Source organism: Xenopus laevis, chromosome 3L, assembly GCF_017654675.1.
Source record: "Xenopus laevis strain J_2021 chromosome 3L, Xenopus_laevis_v10.1, whole genome shotgun sequence".
NCBI classification, from domain to species: Eukaryota; Metazoa; Chordata; class Amphibia; order Anura; family Pipidae; genus Xenopus; species Xenopus laevis.
In genome coordinates, this window is record NC_054375.1 from 139,241,316 (window position 1) to 139,260,738 (window position 19,423).

Sequence of the window (19,423 nt, forward strand, 5' to 3'; positions counted from 1 at the left end):
AATGGCTGCATTGTTTGCTGTGAAAAGTGCTTTGAGGCCAACAGGAGAAAATTGCCATATAAATGATTCCCTTGTGTTTCTGTAGCAAGGAGGGTAATGACTCCATTAAGTTGGGCATTACAAAGATCAAATTATCAGCGAATACTCTTGTCTGGATACTGGTCAACCATGATAACAACTTAACCCAGTGATGAAGCTTGTTCCATTTTTAATATCAGATGGACTTCATTCTCCTCACATATAGTGGGCAGTTTGCAGCATACACCAATAATCATTTTCTGTAACTTTAGTCCAGGTGAATTCTCTGCCAAGAAGGATTCCACGCCCTCCCCAATTCCATTCTTTTTCATTTATTTTAGTGCATGGCTTTAATTCTGGCTGTACATTAAGATGAACTCCTCTGCCCTTCTATTCCTGTAATAATATAATATCCTCCTCTCCACAATAAAGTAATTACGTCTTCTCTTCTCCTGAATATTCAGTCCACTCGTATCAAGTGGAATCTTTTCAGGTCATCCATTATACAGTTCTATCAGTAAGTGTGCCGAAAACACCAAGAGACCTATTTACTAACATTCAGATTTTTTTTATTTACTAATCATATTTTGTTTCTCTAAATATTTGAGTTTTTAAAATTTCTCTAATACTCTACTGAGATTTATGAAGTGTAAAAACCACAAAAAACTCTGATACAAAACTTCTCCAAGTAAAAGCAGTCCAGGTCCCATAGAAGTGAATGGGAGCTGTGCTGATCCTATTGGACTTTCTTTTTGAGCCATTCACACTTTTACAGGTTTTCCAATATTTTTTGCTATTAATCACCTGAAAAACGAAAAATTGTCTGATTATCGGGAAAATCAGACATTTTCACAAAAATACTGTGAAAATCGGAACGAAACACAGAAATTCGCCACTAATTCATGGCAGCCGAATTTATTTGCCCATGGCTAGTCATTGGGTCCATTGTCTCCATTGTTACACCTCTGTGAATCAACATTGGGACAGAGTTTGCTCAGGTATTTACCTGCTTGTTTGGCACATGGTTAAAAAAAAAATTGCGAAATCGGAAAGTTCACAAAAAAAATCGTGAAATTCGGTCGTTTTCACTCAATAATCGTGATATTTGAAGGGTTTCACTAAAAAATCGTGAAATCTGAAGGTTTTCACAAAAAAATCGGGAAGATCAGACATTTTCACATAAAATTTTGAAAATCGGAGCGAAACACAGAAATTCTCCACTAAATCAAATTTATTCGCCCATCACTAGTCATTGGGTCCATTCTCTCTATTTTTACACCTCTGTGTGTCAACATTGGGACAGAGTTTGTTCAGATATTTACCTGCTTGTTTGGCACATGGTTAAAAAAATCTTGTTCTACTGAGATAATTGAATTATTTTTTTTTGGAAATTCAAACATACTTTTATTATTAACAGATGGGATCCATTAGCTTCATGATGGTAGGGCGCTCGTTTGGTTGACCTTTTAACTAATTTCTGCAATTTCATTTTTTTTTAATAAAAGGGATTTGTTTTATTATTTATGCTGCAGATGACCCTGTAACAGCTATGGGCCACAAGTGCATTTCGATATATTTGCAAAAATATACATCTGTATGAAGTTTTGGGACCCTAAAAAGATGTTCCTGTATGGCTTACTGTCTTTCAACTTGCCATTGAGTATTGCAGAAAATTAAGTGCATGTTGAGTTAGTTTATTACCTATTATGGGTGAATTTATTTGGTAAGCGCAAATTCACGGCGAATTTCAATGATTTGAAGCCGGTGAATAAATTCCCAAAATTTGCTAGCAATTAAACCACGCCCAAATTAGCCTATCACTATTTATTTGCAATGTTTGCAGCAATAAGAAGCTGAGCTACATAGGCACACTCATACACATTCATTTTTAACACAAAGATTTAACAATAAAAAATATATGAATTCATAACTTTTTGATTTGGGCAAATACTCTTGGCATGATAATTAGAATGAATCTGAACTGATTCCAAACCCTCATTTGTATACTGGAATCTGAACAAACTCCTTAAAAAATTGCATAATCTGGAACAAAAATTGTTGTCCCAGTTTTACAGTGCTTTGAAGTCACATTTGGATTCACTGGGGCAGAGCACTAAGTATGATATAGCTCGACCCTTAATAAATCTGCCAATTAGCGTGTATGTAGGAAATATATATTTTTATGAATGAAATCTAACAATGGTTAAAAATAAAATAAATAAAATTATAAATCTTGTTTTTAATTTTACATCTGCCCATATTTCGGACACCCCTGAAAAATATCAACTTAATTTGGTAAAATGAGAGTATTTTTATCCCTCCTAAAATTAACAAGGCAAATCCATAAGCATGGGTAGACAGGGAAGCCATTGGATAAGAAGGAAACTAGGTTCAGATTAGCCATTTTAGAGAGGTATTCTAGGGGGTCAAAAATCATTCTCATATTGAGATTTGCAGTTTTTTCAATTATCTCTTTATAATCTTTATCATCCTATGGCACATGTTGCTTCCCCACGATTCCCTTCAGGACATGGAGATCTCAATCTACAGTAGATCTTCAGTTGGTAGCCAGTTGATCGCATGAGCAAAAAAACAATAAAAAAAATATGCTAAAGCTAGTAGCTAAATGTTTTTTCACTGGCATTATAATAGCACCTTGAAAATGTTATTGCAGTCATATAACCTTATGGAAAAGGATAATAAAAGTAGTGTCAGCTTCAGTAAAGGCTGAGCAGCCATCAGAGAAGAACAGGTCTACAAACACTGGTTGCCACCATCAGTGGCATAACTAGATGTTACTGGGCCCCACAGCAAATTTTTTTCAGGGCCCCCACAATATCCAGAGGTTGTCCTGTTTTAACAATATATATTGAAAATGCTCATTAAGTAGGGCCTCATGGGGCCCCTAAACCTCCTGGGCCCCCCTGCAGCTGCAGGGTCTGCTTCCTCTGTAGTTACGCCCCTATCCACCATCTTGTCTGGGGCCCTGATCATCAATGTTTATATGGTTCAGTATGTCGCTTTTATGTCACAAATTTACTTGCACTCAGCCTCCAGAGAAAAGAAGGATTCTAAAAGCAGCCCACGTGTAATTATAGCACTCACTAGTGATTTCACTGTTAATGTGCAAACACCAACATTTTTATGTAATAATTGCTGTAATATGCTTAAAACCCTACACTTCCCAAAGACAATTATAACAAGCACTTAGCTCCTAATATTTCCATCGTTCTATACTACAATATTCATTGTGATCACACAGTCCTGTATACAACAGTTCTAAAGTATAGCATTGGGATTCCTATTACTGAGGATCATTTTCTTGATTCAGCATATTATTCTCAACAACAGTTGTCCCTGGGACAGTGTTGCCTTAAATCTGTTTCAAATGACAAACCATACATTTGCTACACAATTAAGCAATACAGTTTAATATTAAGTATTTCCATGTCTGTTTAGTAATGAAGATTATTTAATTTGAGAACATTGTTCTTAGAAAAGTAATAAGACAAGCAATAGCCTACGTAACTGAAAATGTGTCAATTTCTTTATTTTTGGTGTAAACATGGAGTGAAATTAATCTTTGGAATAATTAAGATTGAAACCAAGACTGTTGCATTGCTTTTCTCAAATGATTTCAAATTGTGTAGTAAAGTAAAAAAAATAAGAAGGGAAACTGAGGCAACGTTTTTGGCAAGTGGTACAAAATGTTTATACTTTATCCCAGATATCACATCACCCCCTTCCAGGGCCGTTCCTGCCATGAGCAGAGGCAATCCGTGGGCTGCTGCCGCCTGAGCACCTTGCCTCGGGCAGCAGTGACTGGCCAGTTACAAAGGGCGGCAAAAAGCCGCCTCCTGTAAGTTTAAGAGCCAAATTTCCGTTTTTTAAACCGGAAATTTAGCTCTGCTAGTGCAGAAAGTGCAGTATGCGCTCGTTGCACTAGTGATGCCGCCCCTTTTGGCCCGCTCCGACGCTAAACTTTTAAGCACGGAACGGGAGAGGGGGGCGGCATCGGGGTTGCTGCCTAAGTGGCAGCAGCCCAAAGATTGCCCCTGCCACCTTTACAAGTGTCCCACAGCATGACAGCCACTTGGAAGGTAGTAGGCACAAGGAACAGATGCTACTCCGTGGAGTATATTTTTTTTCATTAGAACCCACTATTTTCAAAGTCCTTCAACAGATAAAGCTGTACTCTAGGCATCTCAAACTCTGGAGCCCATAGAAAAGCTGAAAGGATCTCAGGAAGGGGTCCCATATCTTAGGGTTCCTTGCCTGGACATCCAAATCCTCCCATCCATCTAAACCATACGCCATTATGGAAATACATGTGGAGGGTGATGAACAGGAATCAGTTCTCACCTGCAACTGCAGGATAGAATATGCAAGATGCACGACAGTTCACACAGGTGTATCCAGCCACAACTGCGGTCCAGTAGTGTGTGTAAGCACAATAAATTGCTTCCTAGCAGCTGCTAGAGGTAGTAAGCACCCCCGGATCAGGGACAGTGCAGACACATCCGTCTCCAGGAAACTTCTCAACAAAACGGCGGCAGTGATGAACATCTGGACCCGTCTTCCCCCAAGTGCTTCAAAGTGCTTCTCGCACCCAAAGAATGGAGACGCGGAAGTCTCGCACAACTGGGCTGATTGACACAGGCGCTGGCCAACGAGGGTACTCCAGAACGAACCTCGCAGATCGAACCCACAGCCAAATAATTTAGAGCAAAAAAATGCAGGACTGTCTTCTCCTATTCGGTCCAGCAGCCTGCCATGAGGATTTAAAGAAACAGTACACACAGCAGCTCAGCCTTCAGAAAAATCATTAACCCATGCCTTTGGGCACCAAAATGTAATTTTTTTTGGGCTATTTTAGATCCAAAGGGTTAATGTCTGCCAGCTATGGGAATAGAGCATGTGTACTTTAGACTCTAACACACCAGGCTGGAGCCTGAGATGTAGAGCAACAGGAGGTTCTTGCAACAAAAATATAACAGATTATTTGTCCAAGACAAATGGTCCACTGGTTTTGCACATAGCTTAACACCTGGATAGATACACCCTCAGGATCTCAGATTTGTAGCTGGCCTCATTCACAGGGTCCCTGCCCCTGGACTTTACTCTCTAGAGGTACTGGTCCCTCTAGGACAGAATGGCTTTACTGGGCCTTGTTGCACCCAGGCTCCCTGGAAATATCCAGCTGGGTCAAACACCAGACGCCAAAGAGGAAAATCCACCCCTTCTCTCTAACTATAAATTTGCTAGTGTAACCCTATGGAATTTTGCTCAATAGCAGAGCCACCACCTAGTGGGATCCAGGGATACACCTACCTACGGTGGACCCCACTAAGAAACAAATAATACACACCAATGTAGTAAAACAGATACATTTCTGTAATTTGTATCTTTATACCTTAAGTCTACTAGAAAATCATGTAAACATTAAATAAACCCAATAGGCTGGTTTTGCCTCTGATAAGGATTAATTATATCTTAGTTAGGATCAAATACAAGGCACTGTTCTATTAATACAGAGAAAGAGGAAATCATTTTTTTTAAAAAACAATTTGGATTATTTGGATAAAAAGGAGTCTATGGGAGATGTGCTTTCTGGATAACAGTTCTCCAGATAATGGGTCGCATACACGTGTGTGTGTGTGTATATGTATTTGGAATGTAATAATTAAAAATCTGCCCTACCTGATCCAGCGCCCACTGTCCAGCATAATTTGTTTGCTAGTTCTGCTTTGTACCTGTGAAATATAAGTGTGTAAGTACGAGGTGTTACATTCTGTCAGTGTAGTCATATATTCTGAGAATAAGCAGAGCACCATAACGTGTTCTAAAAGAATTACAGCAGAACCCCCATTTTACATTTTTCAGGGGACCAGAAAAAGTGGTGTAAAATCCAGGAAAATATGGTGGGACCACAAAACAACAATGTAAAATTAGGGGAAACTGAAAATCAGTTACTGTATTAGTAACTGGTGTGAGGAACAATTTGTGTGATTTAATGATATGGAAATGCATCAGTTTTGCAGACTCTCAATTATTTATTATTTCCTGGGAAATGTTATGTCTTATCCTACAGATATCTATTGGATATTGGTTTCTCACAATTAAAAAAAGAAACTTTTGCAAAATAACAATTAGAGCCATAAAGATGATCAACCATGCAGAATGTCATTTGCTTTATTGGAATCCAACTGTCAGGAAGTTCAGAAAAATAACGGGCTGTGCAATATGGTTTGGGCACTTCTCTACTGGTGTAGAATTTACCTGAGCCTAAACAGGAAAATAAACAAGTCTTAGGGGTTATTTATCAAAGTCCAAAGTTATCTCAATATTTTCTGCTATAAAGTCCAATCAAATCCGCTTGGGTTTTTTAGGCTTATTTATTATTCGATTTTCCAGAAAATTAGCTTTGCGGGTAAAAATTTGATTTTTTTTAGGTTTTTTTCATCCGATTTTCACTTATTTCGCGGGTTTTTTTCCGGAATTTCCACTCGAAAATTCAGTGAACTTGCTGGTATTGCACAAAACCCAGCGCACATCAAAAAATCATTGGAACTTCTCCCATTGATTTTTATGCAACCCTCGGCAGGTCTGAGATGTCGGATTTTCAGATTCAGACTTTTTGTGTTTAATAAATTCAAAAAAATTTGTGATTTTTTAAAAGTGATTTTATAACAAAAAAATCATGAATTGTTCGTGATTTTTGCATTCGGAGTTTAGTAAATAACCCCCTTAGTGTAACAAACAAATCTTAGTATAAAAAGGCTACAGGACTATATAAATGCAGGGGAGATGTGTATATTTGTCTCTCCTCTGTGTTGTTTCTGTGCAAGGGGGGAGGAGTCCCCACCTCTGTGAGCTGACAGGAAGGAAGTGCTACACAGGACAGGGTTGTTAGTTTGGCGGGTTTCCAGCCAAATTGTGCTACTAATTTAAAGCCCAGGCAGGTTTTAAAAGTACAAACTAGCCAAGGTACAGATTTGGGCTACTTTTTGGGCCTTTGGCTAGTTTGTACAGCCAAAGTTTTTTGTTATCCGCCCCTAATGTACCAGGCCTGCATCTCCCAGTGCATGTTGGTTAATGTAGTTTTTGTTTAACAATTTGCTGACAGCCAAGTTTAATGTAAGACTACAATACCCAGCATGCAAAGGGACGGACTTGTGTAGAAGTCTGGAGTAGATTTTGGGCTCTGTACCCCAGTCTCCCATCCCTCTCACATTATCTTGTGACTTTTCTCAATTTCAGACAATTTTAGGGCAAAAATCTGCTGGCCACCAAAATGTCAATAGGTTGATCTGTTTTACCAACATTTATTGAAATTGTATATGAATTAGGGCCTCATGGGTTCCCTATACCTCCTGGGTCCCCCTCTGTAGTTACGGCCCTAGTGACGGGCGAATCTGTCCTATTTTACTTCATGGAAAAATTTGCAAATCAGTAAAAATTTGAAAAAGGTGTATTTATATATATATATATATATATATATATGTATGTATTTTTTTTTTTAGATTTTTCCACTGCACATATTGTGCTATTTTTGGGATACTTTTGAAGTGACTCTTGGCTAGTTTTCTGCTGGTTTTGTAGCTGATTTTGGCTGGTTTTGGAAATTAGACCTGACAACCATGGTGCTGACTCACCACCTGTCCGTTATTCCCTGGGACAGATAGACAGGCAGGTTTGTTAAAGTGATCTAGTTCTTTCTTGCTCACACTTGACAACAAATACTAGTGCTCACCACATCCACAAGTCTTTCTAAGATGAAGTCCACCTTTGTGTAAGAAAACAGAGGAACGCAGAATCTTCGGTGGGCTAGATAAACCTGCCTTTGAGGAGAAACCCTTATAGGAACAGTAATACCAAAGAAATGAAAAGAAAATTTATGTACTTACCGTTAAATTCTTTTCTCTCCAAAAAAAATGGAAGTGTTGTAAAGTAATAAAAATATAATGCACTGTAGCCCTGCACTGGTAAAACTGGTGTGTTGCTTCAGAAACACTACTATAGTTAATATAAACAAGCTGCTGTGTAGCAATGGTAGAAATAGAAAAAAAGACTATATGGCACAGGTTAAATAGTGGATAACAGATAACACCATTATGTTCTACAGAGCTTATCTGCTGTGTAACCTGAGCCTTTTCTCTTTTGAATGGCTGCCCCATTGCTACACAGCAGTTTATTTATATAAACAATAGTAGTGTTTCTGAAGCAAACACACCAGTTTTACCAGTCCAGGGCAACACTGCATTATATTTTTATTACTTTAAAACACTTTTCTTTTTTGATGTTGCTGTTCCTTTAAAGGAGAACTAAACCCCCCTCATCAAAAGTCCCCATCCACAGCCATCAAATGAGCCCCCTCTCTTCTCCATCCCCGCAGAGTCTATTTCAATAAACAGTGCTTCTCATAGTAAAGCTGACCTATACAAGCAGAAATGTGCAGTGGAGCGAACAGGCGCCATCTTCAGATAATAATGATACAGATAATTACTACATGGCAGCACAGAAACCTGTGCAATTAGCATCAGAATTTAATAATCAGCCCTGTAGCATCAGCTTATATTACAGATCATTTTCTGCTGGATAATTAGTGATGACCCCTAAGCTTAGCTTCTCAACAGCTGCTCAGAGCCCACTGAGCATGTGAGTGTCACAGACACTTTCCAAGATGGTGACCCCCTGTGACAAGTTTGAAGTCCTGGATCATTACTGCTATTGACAAGCTGAAACTTAAGGCTGGTGCAATAAGTTCAGTATATAAAATGTGAATTTTTTAGCCACTAGGGTTTAGTTGGCTAACGACTATCACCTGACTATAGCTGGAAGGGGTGGGGGCCACAACATGGGGCTGGCCACTGCTCCTGTATAAACTATAATAAACAATGGAAAGTTGTGCTCACCTGAAAGTTGTGTGTAGGACTGGCCAGACCAGGGATGACTTGGCCAGCTTAAATATATTTTAATATATGGACAAACAATCCCTATTTTGTTTAAAGGGGAAGGCATTTTTAGTAGCTTAAGGCACAAAATGTCTCAATGTCCTTAATATATTGATAATGTGATGAGTGCAGAGGATCTCTTTAATTTGTCTGTATGGATTGTGTGCTCAGAGCCTCATTGCACCCGGTGGCGAGCACAACTTTCCCTTGTTTGTTATAGTCTAATTAACATAAACCTTTTGTCTCCAACTTCAGAGTAGCCAAAACATTTTTGATATTACTTTGTGTGAAATGGATCCCATATTTTATTTGTTGCCCCGGGATAGAGTCCCCAGCAACTAACACAATCAATGCATTGTAAAGGATTCCACTCCAGCATGGTGGAACGCTATTTGGGAGAGGACATGGAGCCAGGGCCGCCATTAAAAATCATGGGAAAATTTCAGGGCCTGCTGGGGCCCATCCACCCTGGCCCACAAGTGCCATCCCAGATCCCGCCCACTCCACAGGACAGTTAAAAGACCACACAGACATCAGCGCTAAAAAAGGTAACCCCTCCCCCCACAAACACAAGTTATAAAAAGCTATTGATGAACAGGGCCCTATATTAGTTAAAAAAAAACTGTGGTGCCAGGGCCCCCAATAAAAGTTTTTTGTTTTTTTTAAAAAAAAAAAAAAAAATTAGGTGGTCAGGGCCCCCTACAAGTTAAAAAAAATAATTGGGGACCAGGGCCCCTATGAGTTGAAAAAAACATTGGCGCCAGTGCCCCCCTTATAAGTAAAAAAAATTATGGCCCCAGAGAATATTTTTTTAAAAAACTTTGGTGGCAGGGGCCTACAGATTATTAAAATAATACATTGGTGTTCCATAGAATTGAACTCGTGGCTTCAGAACTTCAACTTCGACTCCTTTAGTGACTTTGGGTCTTTTCCCCGCTTCAGGACTTACATTTCAGCTGTTTTCGTGACTTTTCTTTCATTGTCACATGGTGGGACTGACTTAAATCCAGAATCCAGGTCTATAACCTTTTAAAACTGGAATAGTCCAACTCATCCCCTAATAATGCTTCTAAGCCTGCCAATCCAGTGCTAGAACAAACACGGCAATTTACCCAGCATGCTCGCTCCTGCCAAATGAAATCTGACCCCAGATTGGCTTTAGGTGTCTCTGCGTAGCCAATAGGAAAAACCCTGCTCACTAGGAGGATGATCTTTAAAGTATGTTATGGCCAAGTCTAAGCAACTGTTCTATTAGTCTTCTTCTTTTTTTTTATAGTTTTTTTTAATTATTTGCCTTCTTTTTCCAGATTTCAAATGGGTGTCAGTGACCCATCTAGACAACAAATGTTCTGTATGGCTACACATTTGTTGTTGTTGCTACTTTTTATTACTCACCTTTCCATACCTCCCAACATTTTGGAAGTAAAAAGAGGGACAAAAATTTTTTTTCCCGCACGTAGCGCAGCAATTTTTTTGACCACACCCCTTTCTGTGGCCACACCCCCTAATTACCATGTTTGTTTTACAAAATTTGGCAGGTTATGAATGTTTGAAAATATTTCTCCTTATCTAAACTGTGTTTTTGTGTCTCAAAATTGTTACAACAGTATCTTATCTGCAGCTGTGGCTGTTCTGGGCTCTCTGCTAAAAGCCAATTAAGTGAGAAACTTTGTTTCTTTTTTTGGCTGTTCAGTGCAGAGAAAAGAGGGACTTTCCAGTACAAATGAGGGACTGCGGGTTGAGCTGTCAAAAGAGGGACTGTCCCTACGAAAAAGGGACAGTTGGGAGGTATGACCTTTCTATTCAGGCCTCTCCTATTCATATTCCAGTCTCTTACTGAAATCAATCTCTGGTTGCTAGGATAATTTGGACCCTAGCAACCAGATTGCTGAAATTGCAAACTGGAGAGCTGCTGAATAAAAAGCTAAACAACTCAAAAACCACAAATAATGAAAAATGAAAACCAATTGCAAATTGTCTCAGAATATCACTCTCTACATCATACTAAAAGTTAACTCAAAAGTGAACAACCCCTTTAAAGTTTATGGATATTTTCTCTCATTTGACCAAATATATTGAAAGAACTACCTTGGGTAGGATGACTGCAGCCGTTGCCCTTTATCACAGGATCTCTAATTCCCCTTTACTTCCTTTTCTTATGCCTCTTCTAATACTCATGAACTAACAGTTCCACTTTGGCAATGTTCTGCATGATTTCTACTTCTGCAATTAAGAAACAATAAAGGAATTCAGTGATCTTTGCTATTTATACCAGTAATGATCAACTCTGCAGTCCAGCCTCACAGATGTTGTTGAACTACAAGCCTCCGGACAGCAGTACTAGTTACAGATCAGCAGCTTATAGTATATGTACATTTATTTACATTTTAGACCCAAAGTGACCCCCCGTAGATCTGGAAGCCCGAGGCAATTGCTCTGAATCAGTCCATGAAGCTGTGGGGCAGGGACATAGGATTTCCAGGTAAATTCCCAGAGCCTGTCACATTTAGCAGAGCCGGCGTGTAATCTCACATTGCTGGCAGCTCTCCAAACATTCTGAGAAATTATATGAGGAAAGGGAAAGCATCACCATCGCTTAGAGTTTCCTATTCATCCGCTACATGGGATTATTCAATACATGACCCTCCCCTTTCAAAGTACTATTTGTATACAGTATGTCTTCCAGAAAAAACAATATGGTATTCATTAAAGGGCCATAAACATACTGTATATTTGTGTTACATAGGACAGAGCTGCTGTACTCTTTGTGATGTACAACAGGGAGCATCTCTCTAACATACTGTACTTATTACTTACTATAAAATATGATAAATCAATGGCCATATATGTTTATAAAGCACCACAGTAGAAACAACTCCTCCTTATACTATAATGTTATTTTGGGAGTGGAAAATATTTACTTTAGTTATTAAATAGTGCCCAGATTGAGCCAGGGAAGGGTTAATAGGTGACCAAAAGCGTTTGGGTTAGTGACGGCACAACAGAGCAGTGATGGAAACACTTAAGTTCTGCCCAGGCCAATAATTTGTTTACAAATGATTATTTTCTAACCTAGGTGCCACCTTGCATAAATACAGTTGCAGACAACAACTAATCAGGTATTTGTTTTCATTTATCAACTTGTAGGTGACTATATAAAACTGCTGGCTGCCATAGTAACATGTTATATCTGCTCTTTGTGTTGGGTCAGACTGTGCTGCATGTGCAAATGTTTGGCTTCTTCCATAGAATGTTCTGTGCTACTGCATAACATTAGTCATTACACACTCACATTCCCCAGTCACATGATACACATGCCTAATTAATACACTGCTTCCTCATTGGGCTGCCGACACCTTCCCACCCTGCCTCTATTCTCTGCCCACACTCACCTTACCGGCTGCCTTACTGAACCACGTACAGATTTGGCCCCCGACAAACCCCCCCCCCCCCACAACCACTTTTCTAAATAGGTATGGTACCGGGGTTAAAGTGAACATATTCACATTTCATGTAGCTGGCACTTAAAGGGTAACTATTGCGAAAATGAAAATGGAATACAAGCTTCATCATACTGAAATAAGAAACTTTCTAAATACATTCAATTAAATATTCTGTACTGTTTCTGAAATAATCAAGTTTATCTTCACTATTTCTCTCTCAGCATCTTTTTCTCTCCATTCTCTCTTCATGCAGCAGTTGGGTGTCAGATATTCATTGACAGTTAGATCCAATATATCTTATAGGGGGGTTCCTTTTGCCTAGAAGATGTATTAGAGTTCACTCTATTAAAATCACCAGACATCATGTCTCTCTACATGCAGGATTTGTGCAAAAGGCAGTTATTTTGTTAGATTTTGTTTGTACTGGAATCAGTTATTTGAGTGAGCTCTAAGCTTATTTCATTATGATGAAGCTAATATAACATTTTCATTTTTGCAATAGTTACCCTTTAAAGGGATTCTATCATGATTTTTATGGTGCAGTTTTTATTTATAAATTACACAGTTTACACTGGAAATAATTCATTCTACAATAAAAATTTAATTCCTGAACCAGCAAGTGTATTTTTTTAATTTATACTATTGGTGTTTAGGCGCCATCTCAGGTCATTTTGCCTGGTCATGTGCTTTCAGAAAGAGCCAGCACTTTAGGATGGAACTGCTTTCTGGCAGGCTGTTGTTTCTCCTACTCAATGTAATTAAAGGAGTTACAGTGGGACCTGGATTTTACTATTGAGTGCTGTTCTTAGTTCTACTAGGCAGCTGTTATCTGGTTACCTTCCCATTGTTGTGATGGACTGCTGGGGTTGGGGGAAGAGAAGGGGGGGGATATCACTCCAACTTGCAGCACAGAAGTAAAGAGTGACTAAAGTTTATCAGAGCACAAGACACATGACTAGGGGCACCTGGGAAACTGACAATATGTCTAGCTCATGACAGATTTCAAAATTAAATATAAAAAAATCCATTTGCTCTTTTGAAAGATGAATTTCCGTGCAGAAGTGTGAGCAGCACTATGAAATAATTTGTTTTGAAAAAATATTTTCCCATGACAGTATCCCTTAACGGTTAACATGAGGCTGGCACAGTGAAAGCATATGCATGTGAATGTGCTCTGCAAGCAGTAAGTGGGACTGACTACCAGCAATCAATGAGTAATAATGACTGACAAGCTCAGTTTTGTAATGTTACAGCTATGAGAAGGGGAACTACAGGGAATTTCTTGCTTTTAGATGTCATTGAGATGTATTTGTTCTCTGGACAAAACTAAAGATATAGACAAAAATAAATATTAAGGCATTAATCTGTGATACTGGAAATATACAATTCCCGACTGATGGCTTGAGACCATATACATTTACTTGATATGTAGAAGACAAGGGGTTTGCTGTGCAGGACACAATGGATGGTTTTGATTGGTTGAGTTATTGCTTATGTGGTCATAGTGGAGCATGATGCCAACATTAACAGGAGAAATAAATAAATATATATATGTATATATATATGTATAAAAACATCCCTGGGGGTGCCAAATAAGTGCTGTGATTTGCTATTGGTACCCCCTATGTGGGCTGGCAGCCTAAATGAGGCTCTGTTTGGCAGTACCCCTGATTTTATGCAAGTATCTGTCCTCTCAAGTCTTATAGAGGGGTCTGGGGTGTCATAAATGATCGTAAAGGTCATAAGAAATTACTCTGTTGGTTCATTAGAGTCATAGTGGTTCCTCAGCATAGGTCCTGTGAGTAGGGCACAAGCAGCCATAAAAGTCAACCTTTTGGTATTGTCACTGTAGCATTGGCTCTGGAACAGACCTCAAGAATGATCCATCTGCTGGAGAATGAGCAGCTGAGGATAGACAACATACAGTAGTAGTTTAGCCTTTTATCTAGTTAGTCCTGGTATAAATGCGACAGACATTGGGGATCCCTCCTCTAAACTGAGATACAGACCAGAGATAAGTCCTATTGTATAAATGGGATATACACCGGTGATCCCTCCTATAAACTGAGATACAGACCAGAGATAAGTCCTATTGTATAAATGGGATATACACCAGGGATCCCTCCTATAAACTGAGATACAGACCAGAAAAAAGCCATATTGTATAAATGGGATATACACCGGGAATCTAAGATATATAAACTAAGATACAGACCAAAGTCCTGTAGTATAAATGGGAAATACACCGGGGGTTCACCCTACAAACTAAGATACAGAAGAGCCATACTATATAAAGAGCAGGGGAAACCTATCATGTATAACTAGAGGCAGGGCTGTATATTATGAAGTACAGAGTGTGGTGTATATTTTGCAACAGGTTTAGCAATATTAAGTGCTGCAGACTCACCCTGGTCCATCTTCCATTCTGTAGGGCGCTGGGGAGAAATGATCACTGGGCCTGAAGGAACATCAGGAAGGTCAATAATCATCTCTTCATTTTGGAGAATGTCATTGAGTTCTCTCTCCAAATCATCAGAGTCAACATCTGAAACAAGAAGCAGTAGAGTAGGAGTGAAATCCTTAGCAGACAGAGATAAAGATACATCAAATAAAAGTACATATCTTACCTGCGTCGGTGACTGAGGACAGTGTCTGACTGAGGTCATCCTGGAGATCACAATACTGTTACAGCCACAAGAAGGCTGATTGGTCAGAGACAAAGAAGGCATGCTGGGAATAGGGTTGCCACCTCACCCCTTTAAAAGATATGGGGGCAAATTCACTAAGATGCGAAGTTGCGCCAGGCGCAACTTCGCCGCACTTCGCCAGGCGTAGTTTCGCCAGGGCTCTGCAAATTCACTAAAATCCGAAGTTGCGCACAGGGGTAGCGTAAGGTTGCGAAGTTGCGCTAGCGTTGATTCGCTATATAAAGCGAAGTTGCGCTAGTGAAGGCTAATTTGCATACGGCGCGAAATTCAAATTTCAATGGAGGAACACGTATCTGCACTACAAATGCCTAGAAAACCTTCAAATCAGCAAATAAAAATTTTATTTTGCCCTACACATGTGCCCACTGTCTAGGTAAGTTGCCATGAGTCAGGAAATGTAGGGGGGAGGAAGGGGAGCCCCAAAAAATTTTCGATCTTTTTCAGCCTATCACCCATCATGTAGAAAGCACGCCAGCGTTTTTTGGGACTTAGAAAAAAAAAATGACTTTTTTTTAAACAATCCATATCTACTCTATTGCGCTTCGCCAGGTCTGAGATGGCGAAGGAAGTCTAGCGTAAAAGGTAGCGTTCACTACACTGCGCAAGTTAGTGAATTTGCGTAGTTTCGTCGCTAGCGAAGATTCGCCTGGCGTAAGGTTGCGAAGTAACACTAACGAAACTACGACAGCGTTCGTTAGTGAATTTGCGCAGTAGCGAAAATGCCAAACGCTAGCGAATTAACGCTAGCGTTCGGTGCTTCGCGCCTTAGTGAATTTGCCCCATGGAATCCACAGCGTGCATGGCTAATTAGCAATTTATTTAGAGGCATGATGCATGGCTGCACATAAAATCAGTTCAGTCTGCAGCATGAATCTAAATGAATTGCTAATTAGCCATGCAGGTTGTGGGTTCCATATGTTTTAAAGAGGTGAGGTGGCAATCCTAGCTGGGAGGTATTACAGTATAATGATGTCTTCATACAAAAGGCACAGACAATTCCCCTTTTAGCCTTAGCCATTATTACCTCTTGAATCTGATCCACAATACTTTCTGCCTTCTCCAAAGTGACATCTTTTAGGGCCTGTTTAAGAGCAGAGACTCCCATCTGGTACGCAGAGACAACCTAAGGCCGTAAACATATCGCTATCATTAGCCCAGTTTGTTAATACAAGTCACTTCTTGTGGGTTTCTTGCTCTTTCAGTGCTAAATGCCATCACCTTGCGGTCTGTTTTGGCAGCCGATATCCTCTCCAAGATTCCCTGTATGTTGTCCTGCTTGTTCTGCAGCTCCGTAATGCGACGCTCCACTAGCTTTCTCTTCTGCAAACAACGCAGAGCCTGGGAATAATATTAAGGGCAGACAAACAAGCACCCATTTAATGAAATATAATTACTAGCAGATCTTGTAACCAACCATTGTCAGCAGCAGGACATTAGTTGTACTTCCAGGTTTGACAACCATGTAGGCAAACGAAGCACAACAAGATGCAAAGGTGGAGAGACTAGAGGCAGATCTTAAAGGATAAGTAAACCTCAAAAGTAAGTGAATTTAAAATGTGTTATGAGTGCTATTCTAAGAACTTTTGCAGTGTATATTCATTATTTATTTTATTTTTCATTCCAAGATTTTAAAGGATACATGTACTGTTATTATGAATGAATTTTGTTACAACAGCGACTGATGTTCTTTTGGTTATTAAAGATATGATAAAGGTTTCTAATTTCTTAACCAGAAGAACATCAGAGCAGCCTCCTTCTTTCGCCTGACAACTTCCTTGACTACTTGGTGGTCAGACTGGTCAGAAAATGACCAGCAGGCGGTGCTGTTGAAACAAAATTCATTCATAATAACAGTACATGTATCCTTTAACATCTTGGAATGAAAAAAAAAAATTAATGTACATTGCAAAAATGCTTAGAATAGCACTCTCTCATCAATTTTACATTCACTTATTTTTAAGGTTTACTTATTGAGCAGGCTGGAATGGACAGAAGAAACAGAGGGATATAAAGTCTGTTCTGCTCACCTGGTTCTTGTTTCCTGCCGATTATAGGTTCTGGCTTCCTCCGTCAGCCTGCAGAGCAAAGAGACGGCTGCTCTAATAGTCAGAGCTTCACATAACAGTCTATGTTGTCAGTCCCTATGTCTGTATCATTTGGAAGAAGGGGGCAGGACATGATAGAAAGTGGCAGGTGAGAGGCCAAATGCAACTCTAAAATAACCAGTGCCAGAATATTTTCTAAACCAATGGAAGATCTTAGTTACCCACCAGTAGTAACTGTACTAAAATGCCAGATTTCTCCCTGTATCAGGTTTATATGTATCATCTTTCTTTTTATATTGAGCCTGTATTAGTATGCCAGTTCTTCTCCTTGTATTATTAAAGGGGTTGTTCACGTTTGAATTAACTTTTAGTATGATGTAGAGAGTGGTATTCTGAGACAATTTGCAAATGGTTTTGATTTTTTATTATTTTTGTTATTTAGCTTTTTATTCAGCTGCTCTCTGGTTTGCACTTTTACAAATTACCCTGGCAACCATGCATTGATTTGAAAAGAGACTGCAATATGAATAAAAGAGACCTGAATAGAAAGAGGAGTAATAAAAAGCACTATGACAGTACATTTTTAGCCCCACAGAGCATTTGTTTTTAGATGGGGGTCAGTGACCCCCATTTGAAAGCTGAAAAGAGACAGAGAAGAAGGCAAATAATTCAAAAACTATAAAGAAGAAAAAATAAAGGCCAATGGAAAATTTTCTTAGAATTAGCCATTCTAATTAGCCATTCTATAACATACTTTACAGTGCTACGCAATATGTTGGCGCTATATAAATACATGTTAATAATAATAATACTTAACTTGAAGGTGAACCTACCCCTTTAGTGAACTAGAGTACCAGCCCTTTTTTCCTTTATTTCCTTGTATTAGAATGCCAACTCTTCTGAATGTGCCTGAATTATAGTGCCCATTCTCCTCAATGTATTCTGCCGGTATTATAGGGTCACTTGTCGTGCCTGTATTAGAGCACCAGCACTGTGTATTCTGATTGCATTAGGGTGTCTTTCTGTGTTTTACAGGAAGCAGCTATGGATGCTTAGAAGTATAGAGAGATTTTTGTACTTACCGTTAAATCTTTTTCTCTTGTCCTATATTGGGGGACACAGGCACCATGGGGATGAAGATCCTGCAGCAGGAGATTGGACACTAAGTTGTTAAAAGTTGACTCCTCCTCCTGCTCTGGGTTTCATCCCCTGTCTCCTCCTAACAACCTCAGTTTCGACCGAAGAAGGAGCATAATGACCCAAAACAGAAGAGGAAGTTGGAAACCCCCTTAAAACCGAAAACTTAGTAAAATATCGGAAAACATCCACTAAAATACGAACTGTAATAACAAGTATATAACTTTAGTCAGTAACAGTGTCAGAACAGGGAGGGAAGGCCTGTGTCCCCCAATATAGGACAAGAGAAAAAGATTTAACGGTAAGTACAAAAATCTCTCTTTCTCTTGCCTAATTGGGGGACACAGGCACCATGGGGATGTCCCAAAGCAACCCAGAGGGCGGGACACTGCGTACCCCAAAAGGCGTTCAACCAATTACAGTCTGTAACACCTTCCTCCCGAAGCTGGCTTCGGCTGAAGCTAGTGTGTGTAGTCTGTAGAAGCGCGTGAAGGTATGAAGGGACTTCCAGGTGGCCGCTCTGCAAACTTGTTCCGCCGAAGCTTGGTGTCGGACTGCCCAAGACGTGCTGAGAGAGCGGGTGGAGTGAGCTCTCACCTTGAGTGGAGGTGGCTTTCCCTTCAGGGCATAAGCCCGAGTGATCGTAGTACGGATCCACTTAGCGATCGTCGTCTTGGCGGCCTTGGAACCGCATTTAGGCCCCGTAGGAATGATAAAGAGAGCATCAGTCTTCCTAACACTCTTGGTGGCCTGCAAGTATGAAGTGATAGCGCGAACAACGTCCAAATTGTGCAGTTTACACTCAAGAGGATGCTTGGGATCCGGACACAAGGATGGTACAATGATATCTTGGTTCAGGTGGAATTCCGAAACTACTTTAGGTAGAAAGTCCGGAGTAGGCCTGAGCACTACCTTGTCCTTGTGTATGATGGTGAATGGTTGCTTGCAGGAAAGCGCCGCCAGATCCGACACCCTTCTAGCCGATGTGACGGCCAAGAGGAAAACCACCTTTTCAGTCAGAGTAGAGAGAGGCAAAGAGTCAATGGGTTCGTAAGGATCCTCCTGAAGAACAGAGAGAACTAGGTTAAGATCCCAGGGAGGTACAGGATAACGATATG

At 39.8% G+C, this 19,423-nt stretch overlaps 1 protein-coding gene across 1 annotated transcript in view; it reads right to left on the bottom strand.

Annotated features, from left to right (window-relative positions):
• LOC121401602 (charged multivesicular body protein 7-like) overlaps positions 1-17,571 on the bottom strand; it is a 43,584-nt gene extending 26,013 nt beyond the window's left edge. The window contains exons 1-8 of the mRNA XM_041587094.1: positions 17,151-17,571; positions 16,342-16,461; positions 16,148-16,246; positions 15,043-15,097; positions 14,823-14,960; positions 14,287-14,320; positions 11,061-11,195; positions 5,719-5,771 (exon numbers count right to left, since the gene is read on the bottom strand). Of these exons, the coding sequence (XP_041443028.1) occupies positions 11,147-11,195; positions 14,287-14,320; positions 14,823-14,960; positions 15,043-15,097; positions 16,148-16,228 (357 nt within the window). The 5' untranslated portion in view covers positions 16,229-16,246; positions 16,342-16,461; positions 17,151-17,571 and the 3' untranslated portion in view covers positions 5,719-5,771; positions 11,061-11,146. The remainder of the gene's footprint in view (positions 1-5,718; positions 5,772-11,060; positions 11,196-14,286; positions 14,321-14,822; positions 14,961-15,042; positions 15,098-16,147; positions 16,247-16,341; positions 16,462-17,150) is intronic.
• Positions 17,572-19,423: the final 1,852 nt, after the last annotated feature.